Source organism: Microtus pennsylvanicus, chromosome 14 (assembly GCF_037038515.1).
Source record: "Microtus pennsylvanicus isolate mMicPen1 chromosome 14, mMicPen1.hap1, whole genome shotgun sequence".
NCBI lineage: Eukaryota > Metazoa > Chordata > Mammalia > Rodentia > Cricetidae > Microtus > Microtus pennsylvanicus.
The window spans coordinates 25442851-25465533 of NC_134592.1; the positions used below are offsets into that span (position 1 = coordinate 25442851).

At 43.0% G+C, this 22683-nt stretch overlaps 1 protein-coding gene across 2 annotated transcripts in view; it reads right to left on the bottom strand.

Moving 5' to 3' along the window:
- Tshr (thyroid stimulating hormone receptor) overlaps positions 1–22683 on the bottom strand; it is a 115007-nt gene that overhangs the window by 20388 nt on the left and 71936 nt on the right. The window contains exons 3-8 of one of the 2 annotated variants that reach the window (XM_075948151.1): positions 21862–21936; positions 18489–18563; positions 16062–16136; positions 13168–13245; positions 9988–10056; positions 3621–3698 (exon numbers count right to left, since the gene is read on the bottom strand). In XM_075948151.1, the coding sequence (XP_075804266.1) occupies positions 3621–3698; positions 9988–10056; positions 13168–13245; positions 16062–16136; positions 18489–18563; positions 21862–21936 (450 nt within the window). The remainder of the gene's footprint in view (positions 1–3620; positions 3699–9987; positions 10057–13167; positions 13246–16061; positions 16137–18488; positions 18564–21861; positions 21937–22683) is intronic. The other variant, XM_075948150.1, reaches the window with a different exon arrangement.

A 22683-nucleotide genomic window follows, 5' to 3' on the forward strand; every position in this document is an offset into this window, starting at 1 on the left:
CTTACTTCCCTCAGCGCTGGTTTACACGCCGGCACGGAACCACACCTGGCTGGTTATTGCTAGGTCTCACACTCCAAAGGGCAGTGCACATGTCTAGAAATAGCAGTCTTGGCTGAGCGCACACTGGACTATATAGGATTGCTGGCGGATACTTTCAGCATTCCTCGGGAACCTGGGAAACGGGTTTCTGTCTGCCCGGAAGAGCCACTTCCCTGTTCTCTTCCTTTCTCCTGCAGATGAGGCATCTTGCTCCCATTTGACACATACCAAAGCCAATGCTAAAGTTTAGACCCCTCAAGTCTGTATTCACTTGTATTTGTTATACATCTTCCAGCCCCTGCTGGCCTCCTGGCCCTTCCTATCTCCTCCTCTCCTCCTCCAATAAACTATGTCTTCTAGATTATGGCTTGTAGGGATAAGTCCCGCCCTTAGGGGGCGTGTTCGCCTCGGGCTAATGTTTGCCTATAAATTTGGCAAGCGTGCTCCCAGCCGTCCCTTTTCTGCTTTCCTGGTCTCCGCAGGAATGGTGGTTCTGTAAGTCTATTTCACCATTAAAGCTATATATATTTTTTTACAATCTGTCTGCATTAGTTTACACCATTACAATAGCTCATTTCCTGATTTCTTTAAAATGATAATGATTCCCCTCCCCCATTCTCTCTCTTGCTATTTTCTGCTGTTCTCACTTCTTTTGTAGATAACCTTGGCCCTGTCCAGTCTGCTTCTTTTTCTCTCTGCTCTGGACTCTTCCAGATGCCTCTGGATGTTCTCCCTCTCTTGCCTCCAATAAAACTCTTCCCACCAAATCATGGAGTGGACATCTTGGTGATCCCTTTACCGTACTCTTGCTTATAGTAGTTACACGGAGGTTGTGGTCTGCGCACAAACCACGTTTGTACAGCAAGCACTCTAAATTCCAGAGCAATCTCTCCAGTGCCCCTCCCCCCCATTTTCTAAGAAGTAAATGAAAACCCTGGAAACTTTATAATCTGAGCATCCAATTTCTCTGTAATCCATATCTCCAAATCTAGTTTCTAAGGCCTCCAAGTTGATCACGTTCAACTTGGCCTGTTTCCTTCCATTTGGTCAACATTTCTTCATATCTTTTAGAGTTCATCAGCTGGTTTTCTTCTATAGAACATGAATGATACACTCTTCTGTCACCTTTACCCACTCACTCCCCTTCCTCATATAGCTCTACTTGCCTAGTAGTTTCAGGACCTCTTTAATCAAAGCCACATCTAGGATTTGGCTGGTTACCGTGTGTGTTGGAACCTCATTGTTCCCCAATGATAGCTTTTCGTTTTGTAATGAGCTGTTTCTGTCTTTGCCTCTTTCTTATTTGTACATCTTGGCTTGAAGGGACCTCTTGCTAAATCTCCTGTGTGCTCCAATGTTTTATAAAACACCTCCCAAACTAGACCAGCATTGCTCCTCATTTTAGTTTTTTATTAATTAAGCTTATTCCTAGACAATGTCATACATACATGTATATAATACATTCTGTTTACTCTCCTTCATCCCCTCCCATCCCTACCAACTTCCCCCTCCTCCCTACACCTCCCTTTCTCAGATTTACATCTCTTTTATTCATTTTATGACACACTGCGCTTAACCAGGGCTGTCTACCTGGTCACAGGTTTGTAAAAAAAAAAAAACATTGGACTATAAGTAGGCTCACCGGTGCCTAGATGACTGAGGGAAATAATGCTTGTCTTCTGGAATCTCTCCCTAACCCCATGTTCAATTATGAGGGCTGGCCTCCAAGCTCCTCCCTCATCCAGCCTGACCACTGATGGGCCACTGTGGTGCAGACTCGGCACAGACAGCCATCACTGGTGTGAGCTCATGATTCCAGATGGTACCCCTTGCATGCTCTGCTCATGATTGCAACGGTTACCTCTTGCATGCTCTTCTGTCTGGACTGGCAACCGTCCATTCTCCTCTTAGCATATACCTATTGTCCACCAGTTTTCGTCGTCATCTGTATATGTGTTAATCCAATTTAATTTGTTCTAGTTTTACAAGTAAATGTTTCCTCTCGCTTCTAATGGATGGCCTTGTGGATCTGTAGGGTACTGGGTTTTATTTCACTAAGGACTAATTAGATGGTCGGTGATGAGCTCTTAAAGCAAGGAAATGAAGAAGGTGGCAATGATACAGAAGCTTGAGGAAAATAGACTTGGTAGGACATGATCGCCAACTACATGTCGGGGGTGTGGTTAGAACAGATGCACAAACAGGTGCATTGGCTAACTATTAAAAAAAGTATATCCATCTTCCCTCAGATGTAAGATCTTCCAGATAGGAATCAGATTATAATTTATAGTTTTTCTTCTTTGTGTTGGGCATCAGGGGGTTGCCTTCATGTACAATTTCTCTGTAAAGACAGAGCACTTCCTAACTTTCAACTTACTTAGGAATCTCATATCTTACAATTTCGTAAGCAGTCACTGGTCCACAAATAGAAGGCCTATAACTTGGGGCCTTCTGAGTCTCAAAGGCTTCTTTCTTCTAAGAGGTAATCTATACAGCCAAGTGGGGAATAGTGGCAAAAGCCTTACCCAAAGATAGCAGCTTTCTCTTGTCTTGAATTTGGTGTGGTGGTCTGAATGAGAACGGCCCCTATATGATGTGGAATGTGTTACATTTGTTTGTCTTGTGGAATATTTGATAATGATGCAAATATGTGTGACGTTCTTTTATGTTGCTTTGTTTAACTGTAAAGCTGTGTAACTTTGCCTGTCTGTTTTAACACCTGATTGGTGCAATGAAGACCTGAGCGGCCAATAGCCAGGCAGGATTGGGCTAAGCAGGGCTGGCAGGCAGAGAGAATAAATAGGAGAAATTGAGGTTCGAGAGAGGAAAAGGAGAAGGAGAGGCAGATGCCCGGGGCCAGCCACCCAGCCACACAGCCAGCCACAGAATAAGAAGGAAAAAAAGACATATAGAATAAAGAAAGGTTAAAAAGCCCAGAGGGAAATGTAGTTAAAGAGAAACAGGATAATTAAGTTAGAAAAACTGGCAAGAAAAAGCCAAGCTAAGGCCGGGCACTTGTAAGTAAGAATAAGTCTCTATGTGTTTGTTTGGAAGCTGGGTGCCGGGCCCCCAAAGAGCAAAGATTAAAAATAAAAACTACACCTATAGGCTCATAGGGAGTGGTGCCCTTGGGAGGTGGGAGGTGTGGCCTAGTCAGAGGGCCTGTCACTGGGGGCTGGGTTTTGAGGATTTCAGATGTTCAAGCCAGGTTCTCTCTCTCTCTCTCTCTCTCTCTCTCTCTCTCTCTCTCTCTCTCTCTCTCTCTCTCTCTCCTCTCCCCCCCTCTCTCTCTCCAGCTCTCAGATCCAGATATAGAACTCTCAGGGACCTCTTTATCACCATGTCTGTCTATACTCACCATGCTTGCCTCCCCGGTGACAATGGACTAAACCTCTGAATTTTAAACCAGCTTCCCATGAAATGTTTTCTTTTGTAATAGTTGCTGTGGTGCCTCTTCTGTCATAGCAATAGAAACCCTAACTAAGACAGTTGACATTGCCTCTCTTCACGCCTCTTTCATTCCAGAAAAGTAAAAGAGAAAACTACTAAAAAGCTACCAGCCATTCATTTGTGCTACTCACAGCAAGGTTGGTCCGCTGTATACTCCTCCAAAGGCATCTTTGTCAATAGCTGTCAGGAACTTATTCTTGTTTAGATAACTAGACAGGGGAGAGAGAGTGGGGGAGGAAGGAGAGGGAGAGGGAGAGAGAATACGAATTACGCAAAATTAGACATCACATAACAACAAATATCAAAATACACTGTAACCAAGGTCACATCAATTTCAAAGTCACTTTATATTCTCTTGGCTTAAGCACCAATCTGTGTGTCAGGAATGCAAGGTTTTATTGTGGCAGGAATTTGAAAATTAATTATGTTTTGGGCCTAGTTTGCATATCTACATTTTATCAAAGTTGCCCAAATTTCCTATATCCTGGCAATCATTTTTTTTTCTACTTTGACTCAAAGTTTGCTTTTCAAAATTGACCATTACTCCCATATAGCTTTGAAGCTAGAACTTAGTTAAGAGGTGGGATGGAGATGGTAGGGTGGTGGGAGGTGGCAAGGATGGTGCGAGGCTCAGTTCTTTTTTTTAAAGCAGAGTTGCCAGATTTAACAAATTAAAACAGATGATGTCAGTTTAATTAGAATCACTGATAAGCAGTGAATAATTTTCAAGAGTAAATATTTCCCATGCAAATTTATCTGTTGCTTATTTGAAATTCAAAGTTAATTGAATGGCATGCAGTTTATCCAACAACACCAGTTTTGGTGTAGGGATATTTGTATAAGTAAGATTGCTATACCTTTTGTGAAAAGTGTGTTGATCTTTCTGTTTTTATAACGCATTAGCCATTTGAAAGGATAATATTTCTTAGGCAATTTAAGTTGCAGAGTGCTTTTGAAATAAGATTTCCTCCAAGTGAACAAAAGCATCCAAGGATTTAGAAATTGGTCCTTCCCTCCCCCGCACAGCTTTTTTAGAGAGGAAAATCGTCTAAAATGAAATAAAGTACATCTGTCTTTGACATAAATGACCCCAATTTATGCATTTACAATAACTTGCAGCATAGCGTAGGAAATTTACACTAGTGAGTGACCGTGACTTGATGCAGGATAAATACAGTGGGGACGGCTGGGAGGCCTGCTTAATTATAGATAATGCTTCTCGCGTTGTATCAGCGAGTTTCTCGCTGCAGGGTGGTTAGTGCTGAAGGCTGCCGGCTAATTATAGTAGAGCAATTGAAGACTTTCGGTCAGAATTCCATCTCCAGAGCGTTCACAAAGAGAGGGCCCTTTAGCTGATTGGGTCCAGCTGAGTCTTTACTGGAGCGCATGGATAAAAATAGAGCAAGCGACCCCCAGTGCGGAGGAGTTTTCTCACCCTCCTCTCTGAGCACGCTAAGGGATTAAACTAACAGGCAATGAGTGGAGGCCCTATATGTTTGAATACAGTTTAGAGTCTTTCGATTATTTTTTTAAAATGGAGGTTGGGGACTATTGGTCTAAAGTAGCACGCCTTTTGCCTGTACTCTCTGTTTCCTCCTGACATTATCAGAATCTGTGATCACCTAGTTTCAGCCAGAATGGAAATTCTGCGCCGTATTTACTGCTGAGTACCCACTGCTAAGTTCAGGGCTCCAGGAATACTCACTGGGTGGGAACTGTGAAAGAGCAAACAAACAAATAAATATATCTTTTCTTCAAGATGGTGACATTGATACTTTCAAACTTTGAGGGTGACGCATATGACTGTCTAAAAAAAAAATAAGGAAAAAAATAAAAGAAGACAGCATATGATATGGTGGCCTTGGGGAAATTGACCCTCCTGACGTCTGAATGCTGACGCAGCTGGTTTACAAATGGCCCACCCGAGGCCTTTTTAAGGGGTGGCTGAGCACACAGCTCATGGCGTGTGTTAGGTAGCTCTCGGTTATAACAAAACGGACACAAACAATCAGCGTAAGAAGAGAAATGGATTACTTCTGTTCACAGTCATGGGGAGGAGCTGATTGCAGTATTCTTGGTCTGTGGTACCATGGCTCACCATGGCAGGGGCATGAGGCAGAGGAAGCTACTTTTTCTACAGGTTCTGAGAAGCCAGTTACAGAGGAAAAGGACCTGGTACCATGTCCCCTTCAAAGGAATGTTCCCAATAACCCCTCCGCCCCCACTAATCTTAAAACTTCTACTGTTTCCCGCTAACACCAAGCTTACAATTGGTCGACTTTAACATATGGGCCTTGCGGGGCATTCAAGATAACTTCTATAGCAGACGGTGTTTTGAAGTCTCCCATAGAAAAGACCAGTCCACTATATGTTCGGATTCCTGAGTATGATGCCAAAGCATTAGTAGGCATTCCCAATGGGTTAATGCCATAGAAGGCTTGGGTCAAAGCACTCTCATGTTCACAGACTGATTCTGCCATAAACGCATTATGTTTATGAAGACCTTTTGTTTGGTTATAGCTAGCGTGGGTAAGACCCACCTTGAGGAGAAAACAACAACAACTGGAGAGGCTCTTGATGAGCACATCCTAACGACTACGATGGGCTTAGTGGCCATAGCGCCTTGTAACTCTTTATTCTTGGGCCAGTGTAACTATAGGTCACGTGTTGTTCCCAGGCTGTGCCAAATCAAGTGAGCTCTGCCGAGCTCCTCTCTCTCCTCCTCTTCACCCCCAGTGATTGAGAGCAAAAATCAGCTTGCTCTAATCATCAGAAATTACTGTAAAACAAAATTATCACTTGTCCAATTTTGTAGCGTTTTCGTCTGATACTTAATACATCCCCGAGGACCAGGAGATCGGTTGATAGGCAGCGCACTTTACCAGAAATGTTGCGGGAGGCTTCAAACTGGGGAAGGCAGCCAGAGTCCAGAATGGAAGAAAGAGCACAGCAGGAGGCACAGCCAATGTGAATGGAGATGAGCCAGCCTGACGGAGGCCCCTTTCTTAAAGGACAGCACGCATGGTTATTTGGCTGCTTGCCCCCGAAGATGATAGAGTGATAACAATGCATGTGCCTCTCTTCCTTGTTCGGTCTGTTGGTTTTTTGAGCCAGGGTCTCAGTATGAAGCCCAGGCTGACTTTGGACTCGTGAGCCTCTTATCCCCACATCTTGAGAGTCTCTGGTCGTTTTGGGGGCTGCCTGTCTTAGCTTTGAATCTTGGGTTCTGATTTCTCCTTCCAGCAGAAGCTAACGGTGAGGAATTGCAGACCCAGAAGCATTAGCATGGAGGAAGGAAGAACTTCCACTAACCTCTTTAGCCACGTGCTGCCGTCTGGGAATGTCATTCTCCGCAACCTGGTTCCTTGATCACGATTTATCCCGAGTTTGTGCTGTGTACACTGACTTGGCCAAATCAGTCACAAATCTTGGTAAGCCAGATGGGACCCTATTCTAGACAATGACTCTTTTTGTGCGAATGGTAATAGAAGATGAAGGCAAAGAAGGTCCAAAAGTTTGGGAGGACTTGAAGAAGTGATGAAAGGAGAGATTTCCTAAAAGTCAGATTGCTAATGTGAGTACTGGGACAGGCTTCCAGAAAAGCTCCAATAGTTCCTTCCAAAGTGAAAAAGATGCTGCCATCTCTGCCTGGGTAACGATGCTTCATTATTTTCGTGGGTTCTGCCTTTTTGATGCTGGTGAAGAAATTAAGCTTGTCCTCGAAAACAGTTGTCAAATTTTCCATATTTCAGGACTTGAGAATCTTTACTCTGAACAGTAGGGCCGGGAAAATGAAGACAGCGATGAGCTGGGGAAAAAACATTTAATTGGCAGCCTTAGTATTGTGAGGTGTGTGTGTGTGTGTGTGTGTGTGCTTAGTTTCTTGAACTCACCTTTTTTTTTTTCAAGACAATGTTTCTCCGTCTATCTCTGACTGTCCTGGAACTCACTATGTTGACCAGGTTGGCCTTAAACTCAGAGATCCGCCTGCCTCTGCCTCCCCAGTGCTGGGATTAAAGGTGTGTGCCACCACCCCCCAGCTTGGACTCATTTTTTGAAAAGTTTCTTTTGTGAGACTTATTTTTATTTTATGTGTGTGAATGTTTTTCCTGCGCGTTTGTCTGTGTACCATGCACATGTAGATGCGTGCAGGGGTCAAAAGAGGTCTTCGGATTCACTGGACCTGGCATTGCAGACAGTTGTGAGATTCTACATAGATGCTGGGAATTGAACCTGAGTCCTCGGCAAGAACAGTCGGCACTCTTAAGCACGGAGACATCCTTCCAGCTCCTGGATTCCTTCTTGACACGCAGCAGCCATTCAGTGAAGACTTGTTTGACAAGAAATGAAAGCTCTGTTTCTGGGTAACTCACAGATAGGACAGGTTCTGCCCAGCGACAGAAGTAGTCAGTGTCCCAGAGAGGTGTATGATGCACCGAGTAAATTTGCTGTTGCTCCTGGGTTTTGTTCTCTGAGGAATTTAAGGATCCATTTCAGTTCCAAGATCGAATTTCAGCTCATTTCTGCATAATTCCTTTAGGGGAAAGTGGGGTTGGCTTCTGGTTAGGCTGTGACATTCACATGGGAGTACTTTACATGGGGCACCGTGGTTTTTATGTTGTTGTTTTTTTTTTGTTTTGTTTTTCCACACAGCTCTTGTTATTCAAAAAATGATAAGGATCCACCGCCTTGCTCTTACATTAGTCTAAATGGAAGCTGGGTTGCCCCGTGGAAATCTTGATGGTTGCAGAGATGGAGACACTTGTTTATCGACAGTAACAGGTGAGAAAGTGTTCAAGACTGCAGAAGGCAGCCAACCTTGGAGCATATCCTACAAGCTGTTCAAATACTTACCCCGTGAGAAATAGCAGCCTGCTTAATCCTATAATCTTCTCTACCGTCATCTTTCCCTAGTGGCTCCAGGCTGCGCTGAATTACTTCTAATCAGCTCATGTGTGATGCTAATTAGCACATTGTTTGTGCTGACTTCTCTGCTCATAACGATGACTGTCTTGGTAAGTCCTTAACACATCCAAGTTGTATTTATTTTGGGTCTGAATGTTTACTGTTAGGTAGAAACCCAGAAACTAGAATCCAACAATAGAGAATTCATCTCAGGGAATCAGACACTGTGTGCGACGCCACTCGGTTCTAGAAGACTGGATAAAAAGAGAGCAGAGAGGTCCAGAGAAAGAACACGGGACTGAACTTATGATTGAGAGCAGCTCAACTTCTCTTGAGCAAGGACACTCGTATTCAACGATCTGCCACCTGAGTGATGACAATGTGTTTGGCTCGCAGCGAAACCACGGAGCGACAGCTTTTACCCACTTGCCATGATTTTCAGAACCCCCTAACTAACACCAGAACTGCTGCTTGGCTTCAGTGCTTGTTCGCAGTGTGGGATGGGTCCAGTCTGGCTGCAATAACACTACTCAGCCAGGCTAAAACAAAGAGTGTAATTGAGGTCAGACCCGATAACTTCAGAACATCAGCATGAAGGAGATGATTGCTGTTTTGGATAACAAATTCTTTCAACTAGAACCTAGGGATATGTAAACACAGTTCTAGAGAGATCACGCTATTTTAATCTTTGAACCCTGCGAGGGTAATTATTTTTTTTTAAAGATTATTTATTTATTACATATACAGTATTCTGCCTGCATGTGTACCTGCACCCCAGAAGAGGGCACCAGATCTCATTATGTGATGGTTGTGAGCCACCATGTGGTTGCTGGGAATTGAACTCAGGACCTCTGGAAGAAGAGTCAGTGCTCTTAACCGCTGAGCCATCTCTCCAGCCCCCTGCGAGGGTAATTATTACAGAAGAATTATTAATATGTTTTCCTTAGTTTGAAAACACAGTCAAGATGGAACTGTGTTAAAAGTATAGAGTGAGGGTCTAGAGAGATGGCCCAGGCTAAGAGCACTTCCCATATAAGCTTGACTACCTGAGTTTGATTTCTGGAACCCAAGTAAAGGCTTTTACTGGAGTGGTAGTGCAACTCTGTTATCCCAGCATTTTTATGGTGGGATCAGAAGTAGAGATACAAGAATCTACCTGAAGCTTGTGGACCACTAGCTAGGGTAGAGTAGACTGAGCAAGGGAAGGAGACAGCAGGAGAGATCCTAGCTCAACAAGATGGAGGGTAGGACCTGAATCTCAAACATTATCATCAGTGTCAGATGCACATAGTACCACAAAGGCACACACACACACACACACACACACACACGAACATACCTGTGTCCCTATAAGACAACTGATAATGACAGTATATGTCTTTACTTTATTGAGGATGAGAGCTTTGGGATTTAGAACTGGGGCCAACACTGTGTCCACTTCTGATGGCCCATGTCAAGTTCCTTTAGTATCACTTTCAAGTATCACTTTTGAGACTTAAAATAGATCCCAACAGAATTCAGACTCTCTGGATGGTCCTTCTAGGGGTGCGATGTGGGGAATGGTGGCAGTTTCCATGGTTACCCTAAACTTACACAGCATCCAGCTTTGTCCCATTGAAAGCATGTCCTTGAACTGAAGTAAATCCATTATTGTATAGTTTCCTAAAATCAAGAGAAAGAGAGAGAGAGAAAATCAGTGGCCATGTAGCTCGGTGGTAGAGTACTCGCCTAGCACATGTAAGGCTCAGGGCCATGGGATCCCCAGAAATGAATAAATAAGTAAATAAAATTGATGACCTGTGGGATATATGTTGTTCCTTTTTAAAATAGTTGGTCTTCATCTCTTTAGTATCAGAAGTGTGCATGAAATTTCACTCGTCATCCATATGCATTCCTCAAGACAAAATCCCTCATAGTATGCCTTGTTTGGGACATAAGATGTTTCCAAGTTTGGAACCTAATTCTCCGGACTTAGGGGCCCATGAGTCAGCCTTTCTGCAGAAGCTATTTTTTTGGTATGTGTGTGTGTGTGTGTGTATGCACTGGAGGGCACTGGATCTCCTGGAGCTGAGTTATAGGCAGTGGTGAGCTGTCCTATGTGTACGCTGGGAACCTAACTCAGGTCCTCTGCAAGATAGGTAGGCACTGTTAACTGCCGAGCCATCTCTCCAGCCCATAGACTCTTTTAAAAGATGTGTACATATTAAAGGGAAGGGAGTTTCAGATGACATTTAAGCTCATGCCAACATTGGAGGAGTTACAACACTTTAAGAGAACCAGATGAGAAGACACCCATCTGAACGCATAGATTGCCATTTTGTCCCCATCTCTGTCTCTCTCTTAAAACACCTACTTGTCTTTATTGTTTAACCATAAAGCAAATACTTAATGATTATAGCTGGAATTAATTTGAACCTCATAGATGAATTTTAAAAAGTAGAGAGACCATGCCCCTTTGTGGCAATTTTTTTTGAATGTTTTAATATCTATTAAATTTTACCTTGATTCCCAGGAGCCATCCTCAAAATATTACCACCCCTGCTTCCTGGTGAAGTTACGGAGGATATGGGAGTGGCTTCCCAAGAACTTGTTAGTCTAAACTTGTTAGGGTTCTGGATCCTTGACCTCAAATTTTCTCATCTACCAGAAACACACCTCTGCAGGAGAAGGGAACCGAGTCTTTGGGACTCCAAGCTGTGTGGCACTCATGGCTATTGGTAGTTATTGGCACAATGAAGCAGCAGGCCCCAGGAATTCCTCAGGACAGGTGGGGTGAATTTCGACAATAATTTAATCTACTACATATGGACTTGATAGGACAATAACTACAGGGGGACTACAAGTTTACAACCAGGCCTGGCTCTGCCACTCAGTAGCTAGGTGATCCTGAGACTCTCACTTCCTCCTCCATCCTGTTTTTTCCTGTTTTTTAATCTCTAGAAATACGATGCTAATGTCTCATTACAGGTTGCTCGGGAGACCCAGTCACTATATCTAATAACGATGAATGCTAAAAGATGACCATGTTAAAGGAGAACGCTAAAATTTGAATCCATTCTAGATAGCTGTGAGAAACTGGGGAATGATCTCATGGTTTTGTTGTTGTTTGTATATATTTTTTAAATGGCTGAGTTTACTTGTAGTTCCTAAAGGATTATAGGTGTGGGCTGCAATCCATTTTCTAGGGACTCAGGTCCAGAGAATAAAAAATGTTGGTGGATAAGTTCTCTTCTCCTGAACTGCAACTCTTACAAATATGTGGAAGAATATGCACTTTTTTATTTTCTCCAAATTTGTCCTTGATGGGCAGGAGAGATGGGTCAGCCATTAATATGCCAGCCACACAAGCACAAAGACTTGAATTTGGATCCTTAGAACCCACTTAAAACATCAAGCATAGTAACAGTGCCTGGAACCCTTGTCCTGGGGGTGGGGTGTACATGGGTGGATGCTTCAAGTTCACTGGGCAGCCAGCCTAGCCAAATCGATGAGCTTCAGGGTCAGCCAGAGACCCTGGCCCCAAGAATATGAGTGGAGAGGGATCGAGGAAAAGCAATGCCCATCTGTAAGCCTCTACAATCCATGCATATATCTGCATGCATACGTGCATATTTCTACACGGACAAGCACAAACACCACACACATACATGCACACACATGCACACACACGTGTACATACACACTAAAAAGTTTTCTTGGTTTGAGTTATGGTTAGAGACTAAATAAAACTTCATGGAGGAATAGGTCCCGAGAAATGCAAATGGCAGAGAAGGGAAGAGGTGCCGACTCTGCTGTTGGGCATTTTCCTTGCACATTTAAAGTTTTGAATCTGATTGACCTTTACGGAAGAAAGGGCTTTTTTTTTTTTTTTTTTTTTTTTTTTGATTTTCGAGACAGGGTTTCTCTGTAGCTTTTGGTTCCTGTCTTGGAACTAGCTCTTTTAGACCAGGCTGGCCTCGAACTCCCAGAGATCTGCCTGCCTGTGCCTCCCGAGTGCTGGGATTAAAGGCGTGCACAAGGAAGGGCTTTTATAACAATATTATTTTAAAGAAATATCATCTGGAAAGATAATTTGCTAACTCAGGCCAGGCCAACACTACACAGACAGAACAACAATCCCCATCCTTCAGCATTTACTTTTGAAGAACCAAAGAGCAGGTCATGACTTCTGAACAAAAGCACTGTGTTTTCTACTGAACAAGCAGTTACAGGAGCTGTGTTATAGCTTGTGATCTCTGAGCAAAAGTGCAATTACAGAACATGAAAAGCCCCCCGTGGCACCACTCGCTTGTCAGTGACTCTGAAAGTCACATTTACTCCATGGTGTTTCTTCCTGGATAGAACGGGGCTATTTGGATACGGGATGATGTACCATAAAGCCGACAGGCCAAATCCGATCCACATTCTGTTTCTATAAAGGGACTTAAATGGGATGCAGACTTGCCCCCTGACTTATGGATGTGTTTGACTGCCTTTGCTTTGCAGTGGCAGTTGCTCCGAGGCAATGTGTACAGCCTACCTGGCCCTTCTTGGAACAAATGACCAACCCCTGCCACAGAGAATACGCAGTTCTTATTACCGCGATCTGTTTGAGGTGTGCCGAATATCACACCACAAGGCAGCACTCATCTGTGTGAAACCCTTCCAGATAGAGTACACATTATAAGGTGGCATGCTTCTGTAAAACTCCGACACAGTTTTAGCCAGAAAAACCACGGCAATAGCCTCAGATAAAAGTCAGGTGCCGGCAAGTGTGAAACCGGGAATACTCACAGGGTCAAGGTTTCGTTGCACAGTCCCTGAAATGCATTTTCAGGGACCGAAGTCATGTAAGGGTTGTCTGTGATTTCCCTGCAAGAGAAAACGATGAAAGCAGTTGAGAGAAGAACGCTGGAAATGGGTTCTTGTTGCATGTATGCACTTCAAAGGACCGGCCGTAAGATAGCTCAGCTTTTGCTGTTTCTTTGACCTGCTTCTAAGCGCTGGTGGCCATTTGAGGTAACGAGAGCTGCTCTAGGTGGATATACATTCGGAGTCCAGTCTGCATCAGGCAAACAAGCTCCAGTGTGCGCTGAGGTCTCTGCCTTACTCCTTATCTCAGAGCAGATGGAGCTCAGAGACTTCTGAATCTGTATCACGATGTCCATAGCAACTAGAATTTTCTCTGTCAATATAGGGATAAGGGGAAAGGAAAAGGATCAATGGATTTCATGAGGATCATTAGAAAGTCTATTTGCAAAATGCTGCCAGGCAGGTGTTCCCAGAGGGCTGCTTATGTTTAAACAGAGTTTAGCTGTAGCAAAGAAACATGCTCATTTTTTTTTCCTGGAAAAAAATTAAGAGTGTGCAGCATGCCAGGCGGTGGCACACACCTTTAATCCCAGTCCTTGGGAGGCAGAGGCAAGCAGATCTTTGAGTTAGAGGCCAGTCTGGTCTACACAGTGAGTTCTAGAACAGCCAGGGCTACACAGAGAAACTTGGTCTCAAAGGAAAACTGAGAGACAGAGAGAGACAGAGACAGAGAGACAGAGAAAGGAGAGAGAAGAGAGAGGAGAGAGAGAGAAGAAAGAGAAGAGAGAAGAGAAAAGAGAGAGGAGAATCATTCTATACTTTGCTGACTGCAGTGCAAACTCAACCTTTGCAATTTTCCTGCATACATACTTTTTCATTTGCATGATTAGGTAAGACAGCTGGTCCATGCCACTGCTTTTGGAAAACAAAAATAAAAACAAAAGCATCAGTCAATCAAAAGCATGCCCTGATTGCTCTGTGACACTCCGATCACATACTCATTTGGATTTTTCTAGTCCTTTGTTTCACTATTCATTGAAACAAAACTTCCCTTTATATTTTGAGTGAAGCAAGTATAGAAAAAGCTATCAGAAAATATGAAAAATGAAGTATCACTGTTATCAGTAGCCCCCTTCCCCATTTGGCCATTCCCCTCGGAAATCATTTGATCATTTTTCCCATTTAAAAATTAAATGTGGGTGGGGGAGTCTTGAGACAGCTCTGAGGGTAAAGGTTGACAACCTAAGTGTGGTTCTGAGAAGCAACTCCTGCGTGTTGTCTTCTAACCTCCACACTCCACATAAGAGACATACATATTAAATAAGTGTAAAACATGAAATAAAACAGGCTAGAAATTATTCTACCTAAGTGCAGTGGGTAGACCCTCCCTGAATGTGGTTGGCACCATTTCATGGGCTGAATTCAGAATCTTATGGGAGTGGAGGAAGCCCACGGAGTTGCAAGGAATCATGGATATGTCTGCTGTCACTTAGCTCTTGACAATGGGTGTGACAGGACCAGCTGCTTGACTGCCTGCTTTGGCTTCCCTGAAATGATGGCCAGTAACTTGAAATTGTAGCCAATTAAATCATTCCCTCCCCAGTATGTATGCTTCATGCCCATGGAGATCAGAAAAAGGTGTAGAATGCCCTGGAACGGGAGTTACGAACCGTTGTGAGCTGCCACATGGCTGCTGAGAACAGAACCTGGGTCCTCCACAAGAGTGAGCTCTCAACCTCTGAGCCATTTTTCCAGCCCCCTCACCACTGTTGTCTTTTGATAACAGAAATGAAATTAAAGCAAGAGTAAACCTGAAGAGTTGGCTTTCTTCTCTCTCTAAAATTCTCTCCCAAAATTCTCTTTTGAACCCTGTCTTGGTTACTAGTGTTGTCATGAAACACCATGACCAAAGAAACTTGGGGAGGAAAGGATTTATTCAGTCTGTGCTTCCATGTTACAGTTTGTCATCAAAAGAAGTCAGGACAGGAACTCCAGCATGGCAGGAACCTGGAGGCAGGAGCTGAGCTGAGACCATGGTGGAATACGGCTTACTGTCCTCTTGGCTTGTTCAGCCTGCTTTCTTATAGAACCCAAGACCACAGCCCAGAGATGGCCCTGCCCACAGTGGGCTGGGCCCTCCCCCATCAATCACTAATTTAAAAATGCTTTACAGGCCTGCCTACTGTAAACAGAGACTGCTCATTCATTTCCTGGCCACCCAGACCCAAATAATCACACAGAAACTATATTAATTACAACACTGTTCGGCTGATGTCTTAGGCATATTTCCAGCTAGCTCTTACATCTTAAATTAACCCATTTCTATTAATCTATGTATTACCACAGGGTGTGGCCTACTGGTCCTGGTGTTCCGGCATCTGTCTCCTTTAGGAGCTTTGTGGCATCTCCCTGGCTCCGCCTACTTTCTCTCTCTCTCTCTCTGGATTTCCAACCTGGCTTTATTTTGGCCTTTCATAGGCCAAAGCAGCTTCTTTATTAATCAATGGTAATAAAACATACTCACAGCCTACAGATACCTACAGAGGGGCATTCCACATCCACATTCCATCTGACTTTATGGAGACATTTTCTTAATGGAGGTTCCCTTTTATCAGATGACGTTAGCTTGTGTCAAGTGGACATGAAACTAGCCAGCTTCCTACCACCCCCATCCTACACAAGCTGTTGTTGTGTGAATCAGCAGTGGCCCACAGCTTGTGAACTCTGGCCATTCCTGACTTGTGCCTCGCTCCATCCTTCAGCACAGTTATCCTGCCTACTGCTTTCTCTTGGAGTCCATTGCTTCTCCTGGCTTCTACTACTTCCTATGACTGCACCCCAGTTCTTACCAAATACTGCATGTTGAGCTTACTTACAGTATAAAGAATACATCCGTGGAATAAATTTTGGTCAGGTCAGGGAATATTCTGAGTCCAGTGTTGAAAATGCCACTATATTAAAAAAGAAGAAATGAAAGTTTAGATAAGAAAATCAATACCTAAGAAATATAGTGTAATGGCCGAAATCTTGAGACTAGGAGGTAAATCCCAAGTCCTCCACCCAATACCTCATGACTGTGGCAAGTGCCAACCCTGACATGAGATGATATTTCTTCAAAGCATAATTTAATTTGGTCAATAGTAGTGATATCGATGGCCTGCTTAGAATTAAATGTGGATTATTTGAGCCCAGTGAGATGCCTAGAAATAGAGGAAGAGACAAGGGAGAGGAGAGGAGGTGGGGGAGTGGATATTTCCCTGTTTTAATTGGAAGACATATGTTCTTGCGCAAGTGGTATGGTATCTTTGTATGTGTGTCTCTGTGTGTGTGTGTGTCTGTATGTGTCTGTGTGGTGTACACGCATGGTATGTGTATGTTGGGGAATGGGCTGTCAAAGTCCAGTGGAAGAAGAACACATGACTATCCAGCCCCAAGTCAGCTTTCCTGTTGTTAGATTTACATTGTGGCATGGCGGTTTGTGCCATTAATCCCAGCACTCAAGAGGCAGAAAAATCTCTATAAATTTGAGGCCAGCCTGGTCTACATAGTGAATTCCAGGACAGCCAGGACTAAGCAGAGAGGCCCTGTCCCTTCCACACCCCCCAAATCTGCATCCTACTACATTATTACTTTGCTAAGAATTCCTTTTTTGCAGTAACAACCCTGTGGGTATACAGCAGTCTTTAACCAACACTCGCAGAAAAAAGAGGAAAATCTGAAAGACGATAGCTTCTCCTTCCAAAATTCATGCCATCAAGGAAAGAGTATGTCAAGGTTAAAAGATGTGTGAAACAGAACACGAACACAAAAGTTTGAGGCTTCGAATGCCTCCGGGACTTAATTCCTTTGACACTTTCCTCAGCCACTAGAACATAGCAGTGGTAACAAAGTACGTTTGGAAAGGCTTGGTACAGAGCAGGGGAGACTTTGACCCGACCCAGCTCTTCTAGTGTGAAACAACTCACGTTTCCCTGAGACATGTTCAAAGGCCATTCAGTCTTGTCTCCTTCTAAAGAGAAATGCACTGGACTGAAGAGGCAGCAGGAGCCAGAGAACTCAAAAAGGAATAAAGGGGATGGTCCAGAAGGAGAGAAGTGATGTTCCATGGGTGTCTACGAAACATAGCAGCAGTTCAGCCGTGATTAGGGGTTCGTGACAAAGAGTAGGACAAAAAGGCCAGAGAGTCCAGTGGAGACCATAAATGTTGGATTAATGAGGCTGGAACCTTGACCTTTCTACTCTCCAAACCCACTAAATGAGTCCTTTTCTTCTTTGATCTCCTCCTTAATTACCTGATTGACCGTCCACTGAGTTGAAAGCAAGTCCATAAACGGATTGACTGCCTTGTCCCACAAGGAGCCTTTGAATCGCACACACCATTAGACATGGAATTTCCCACTCCCACCCCTTGGACATGGGGCTGTTTCTAGTTCTCCCAAGTGGGCCATGTGGCTTCATGCTTCTGTCTTTATCATGGTACCCTATCCAGTTAAGGCTCCTTCTGACATAATGTCTCTGCAGTTCTTGAATAACTTCTATCCAGCCTTAAAATGTCGGTGAGATATACTTTTATTTTAAATGTCTGGATGGAAATAAAATACATGTTAATAGTGATTATTTCAAGGCACAGGGTTGAAGATTGATTTTTATTCTCATTATACTGTTGCTTTTCTAATTTTAAAAATTGTATTTAAACAGGAAAGAAGGCTCCTCCAGCTGGTGTGTAGAGGGCTTTGGGTCAAATATCACATCCATTCAAGACATTTCCCTGGACTACCTACTGTGTGATAGGCAGCAAGAATGAAATAGAACCAATAGGCCCCCTGCTCTGGTGAAGTTTATGGCCAGCTCATAAGTCATTGCCAAAGCCAAGAAGAAGTGTGTCGCTTCTGTATTGAGACTTTGCCTTTTGAAATTTCTGATGTTGTTTTTGTCAATAAATATAAATATAAAATTGTTGTTTCGAAACATTATTGACAAGTTGGCTATCAGGATAAGACCATGTATATATTTTACTGACTCCTTCCTCTTGGCTCTGGGAGCAGCTCTTTGGTCCCAGAACTATATGCTGACTTTTTGGGGTAGGCTTTAAACGTGAGCTGTTTCATGTGGCACTTTGCCCAATGGGAAAGGTGAAAAGTCATAAGAAACGGTCTGATTTTGCCATACACCATTAAAATGATGTTAGACAATATCATCTTAAGGAGATTCTTGATAGACAATAGCATCAGAACTCTAAAACACACACACACACACACACACACACACACACACACACCAACAAGGAAGGAGTCAATACTTACAGGAATTTGAGCAAGGGCAGCTCTGTTAGAGCATCAGGGTCTATGTAAGTTAAGCTTCTGGTGTTGCGGATTTCTCTGCAAGAGTTAACGAGAGTGCTGTCAGCAAAATACAGCCCTTCCAGTTTTTACTAAAGATAAATCAAGTTTAACAAAAGTTCATGAAAAGATGAGGATACATTTATATGGCAAGACAGAAACTCTATGTCCTTAGCCACTGATTCCTAGCTCCTCCCCTAGACATGATTTTCCTCATGGACTTGGTCTCAGTCAGTTTGAATTTATGGACCACCTTTCAATTAACTGTAGTTTCAAAGCTTTGTTTGTCTGTTGTTTGTGTTTCTTATTTTCCTTGCTTTTATTCCCTAGATTTTGGTAGAAAAGAAAACCCCTCTAGTGGTTGGCAAACTGATGAGCACAGGCGTCTTTATAGTGACAGGAGCCAGCGATGCTGCCATGACGATGAGCACTAGGGGGGTAAGTGAGTGAACCCTGACAAATGACAGCATTGCAGAAAGGGCCAAGAGTCAGTTGACTGCAGTTTCAGGTGAAAGGGACAGAGGAAGCCTAAGCGGCTTGCTTGGGTTTATTTTGTGATGCCAATAATCTAAGACTCAGCATATGTGACATGTTGTGATATCATATGAGTTTGTAACTTATATAATTAGGTTCATGCATTCACTCATCAGGAATAGTTAATATAAGTGTCATAACTACTGTTAAACCTGAGCTGTCACTAGTAAAATTAAAAATTTGGCACACCTAGATTGGCTAGAAGAGGTTCACAGCACTCTCTGTGCTTACAAGGAAAGTCAGTGAGAACCCACTGGGGTCTGTAGTCTTTTGTTCTGCAGATGTCCCCTGAGGCTTGGCCACCGAGAGACCTGTGTCCAGTCATCCATGCTATTATATTTGGAAAGCTTGGAATCTGATCATTGTAATTCTTAAGCGTCTTTGTTCTAGGATAATTATTTGTGGAAAACGTTCAGCTGTAGGATACATCCAGTACCTCATGAGAGCCTGTAGAAGGAGGAAGTGCTGTTATTGTCCGGATTTATAGACAAGGAAACTATGATTCAAGGGACCTTATCCAAAGTTATGTGGCCAGAGGTGACAGAGTAAAGATTCTACCGCAAGCCTGGCTATTCAGCAATAAAAGGAACAAACTACAGATCTGTGCTACAAAGGAGATGAGCCGCATCTCACAGGCATCAAAGCTAAATGAAAGAAGTAAAACACAAAAAGGCCACTTACTATATGCATCCATTAATAGGAAAGGTCCATGTAAGACAAAGTTGTAGCAATATTTTAGAGCAGGATCTGAGACATAGCAAGTACTTAGCAGCCATAGAGACTCGGGTTTGATCCCTAGCCCTAAGGAAGGAATGGGGGGGGGGGGAGGGGAGAAGAGGAGAAGAGAGGAGAGAAGAGGAGGGGGAGGGGAGGCTAGGGGAGGAGAGAGAAAGAAAGGTAAGGAGAGAAGAGGGGAAGAGAGAAGAGCAGGGGAGAGGGGAGGGAAAAGGAGGAGAGGAGAGGAGAAGAGAGGAGAGGGGAAGAGAGGGGAGGGGGAGATCTGGCAGAAAAGAGAAAGTTGAGATAAACTACAAATATTCACAATGATGCTTTTGTCATTGATAATAATGTGTGTTCTAAAACCGGATTGTTATGATAATCAATTCTGAAAGTTTCCAAAAAATTATTGAACCACGGACCTACAGTGTGTGAATTTTGTGTTCTAGTCAAGCAATTAGCCTTAGTAACAGTTTCAAATGTGGTTATCACTGGAGTCTAGCTGAAGAAGAGAATCCAGTTACAAACGTTACTGCCAGATCTTTACCACACATCACTGGGTGGCTAACAGATGGGACTCATAGTAGGTGACCAATCAGGTTACTCTTTCAGTCACTGGTAATTGTCATCGTAATTCACTTTACTCACAGACGATAAAGAACACAATGTGTTGCCTATGAGCTTCTTAGTAAGAAATTGGTTTGACATGAGTTAGTTGAAAGAGTGAATTGATGTATTTGAAATGAATGAAAAGGCACGTGGAGGCCGATGTGGGAGGAACACATATTCAAGACCAGCCTGTAGCACACAGTTCTTGACCAGCTAGGATTATATAGTGAAACCCTATTTCAGCCACCCCTTCTCTACTAATGGATCAATCAGTTTATCATTGATATAGACCTCTGTGTGATTTCTTTGGGGCTAAATGGCTGTGGGACCTGGTGGGAGGACAGAAACCAGGCAGGACAGAAAACTACCCCAGAAAACACTCTACCTCAAAGCAAGGCATGGTGTTTTATACCTATAATCTGAACATTTTGGAGAGTGAGGTGGGAAGATTGTTGTAAGTTCGAGGCTAGCTTGGGCAACAGAATGAGATTTGGTCTCAAAATCCTGAACTAAACCAAATCAAACCATAACAACTATGAAAAACTTCCCAACCTCCAACAATCTCCTTTAAAAAAAAATCAAAACCAAAACAAAACCACATTAAAGAAATCCTTGGAGATAGTTTATTACATCGAAAGAAAGAGGATTGAGTATTGTTAGCATCCAGACCTAGAATTTTCCAAAACATTAGAAAGATACTTTCTTGTAACTCATGTAACAAAGGCAAAAATGGGCAAGGGCAGTTTAAACTTCTTAAGAAGCGTTTACAACCCCTCCCCCAATACTGTAATTCTAATTATTTTTGATGCCTAAAATTGTGCATTCAAACAATATTAGATTTTTAAATCTTTTTAAATCTTTTCTTTTCTTCTATGTTTGCACCAGTAAGACAAATTTTAATGTTTTGACAAAAATTTTAAATGTCACAAAGTACTCAAACTTTTCTCATTGATGGTTGAGTTTCTTCACCCAGTTCCAGTTTGTTTATTTTTAGAGTGCCAGGCTACCGTGCAGAGCATAGGTTACCCTTATTTAAATTCCACTGTTTTTTTTTCTGTGCAGTCAAATCTATTTCTATTTACCTCCACATTTACCCCCCCCCCCCGCCTCTGTTCATTTTCTTCAGTACAGAGTATATGGCTGGATTGGGTCATTTTTTATTTTTATTTCCTAATCCTTCCCTGGAGCAGTTCTTTTACTTTAAGTCTAATGCTGACAAGTTCTCAAGAACTTTCTTTGTGGATTTGGAGAGATGACTCAGCCTGGAAGGTCACTTGCTACCCAGTCTAAGACCTGAGTTCTATCCCCAAAACCCACTTGGTGAAAGGGAAGAATTGACTTCTGCGGGTTGTCTTCTGACCTCCTCTTGCATATTGTGACACACCAGATACCGCAAAAATAAAATAAATGAATGTAAACGACTTTTTGTACTGGTGGCTGTGGTGTGGCTCTACTGGGTACTTTTCGTTGTACTTACATGTGAGTCATTTTGCTCAGGTTGTAGAAAGAGTGTGGCTCCAGCCGCTGCAGAGTTGCATCTATAGATAAATAGCTGAGCATTATAGAAATAAGACACAGCAGGAAGTTAGCAATGGATTCCAAGCACTCTATTTTATTTTATGACATGGTTTACACAGGCCATTGCAATGCACGTATAGACTGTGCTGTCAACATATCCCCCACAGTCCACTGCTCTCTCTTCTCTTGCTCCACCCCTTCCCCATTAGTCCTTGTGTCCCCCTGCACAGCATTGCTTCCACGTTCCGACCATCTGTATCTATGTGGCTCTAGGTATCTATAAAGCCTAGGACCCATAAATGAGAGGACACTTGCAATATGTGTCTTTCTGAGACGGCCTGAATTCACTTAACAACATGGTCTTCAGTTGCTTTAACCCCCCATTCTTTATGGCTGAAATCAATTCCATTGTGTCTGCAAACCACGTTTTCTTACCCATTCCTATTGAGGAGTGCCAAGGTTGGTTCTCTAATTTCAGTAGTGTGAAAAGTGCTACAGTAACCATGGATGTGCAAGTATCTGTGATATAAGCACAGTATTTTTATGTACATATATGCATGTGTTCATGTGTAAACAGGCAAACAAGTGTATTTGTGTGTGTGTGTGTATGTGTGTGTGTGGTGTGTGTGTGTAGACTTGAGGAAACTTTGGCTCTCATAACTCAGAATGCCATCCACACTGTTTTTACAGACGAGGTCTCTCATTAGCGTGGGACACCTAAGTAGACTAGGTTGACTGGCCAATTGTCCCCAGATATGCATCCATTTCCACCTCGAGAATG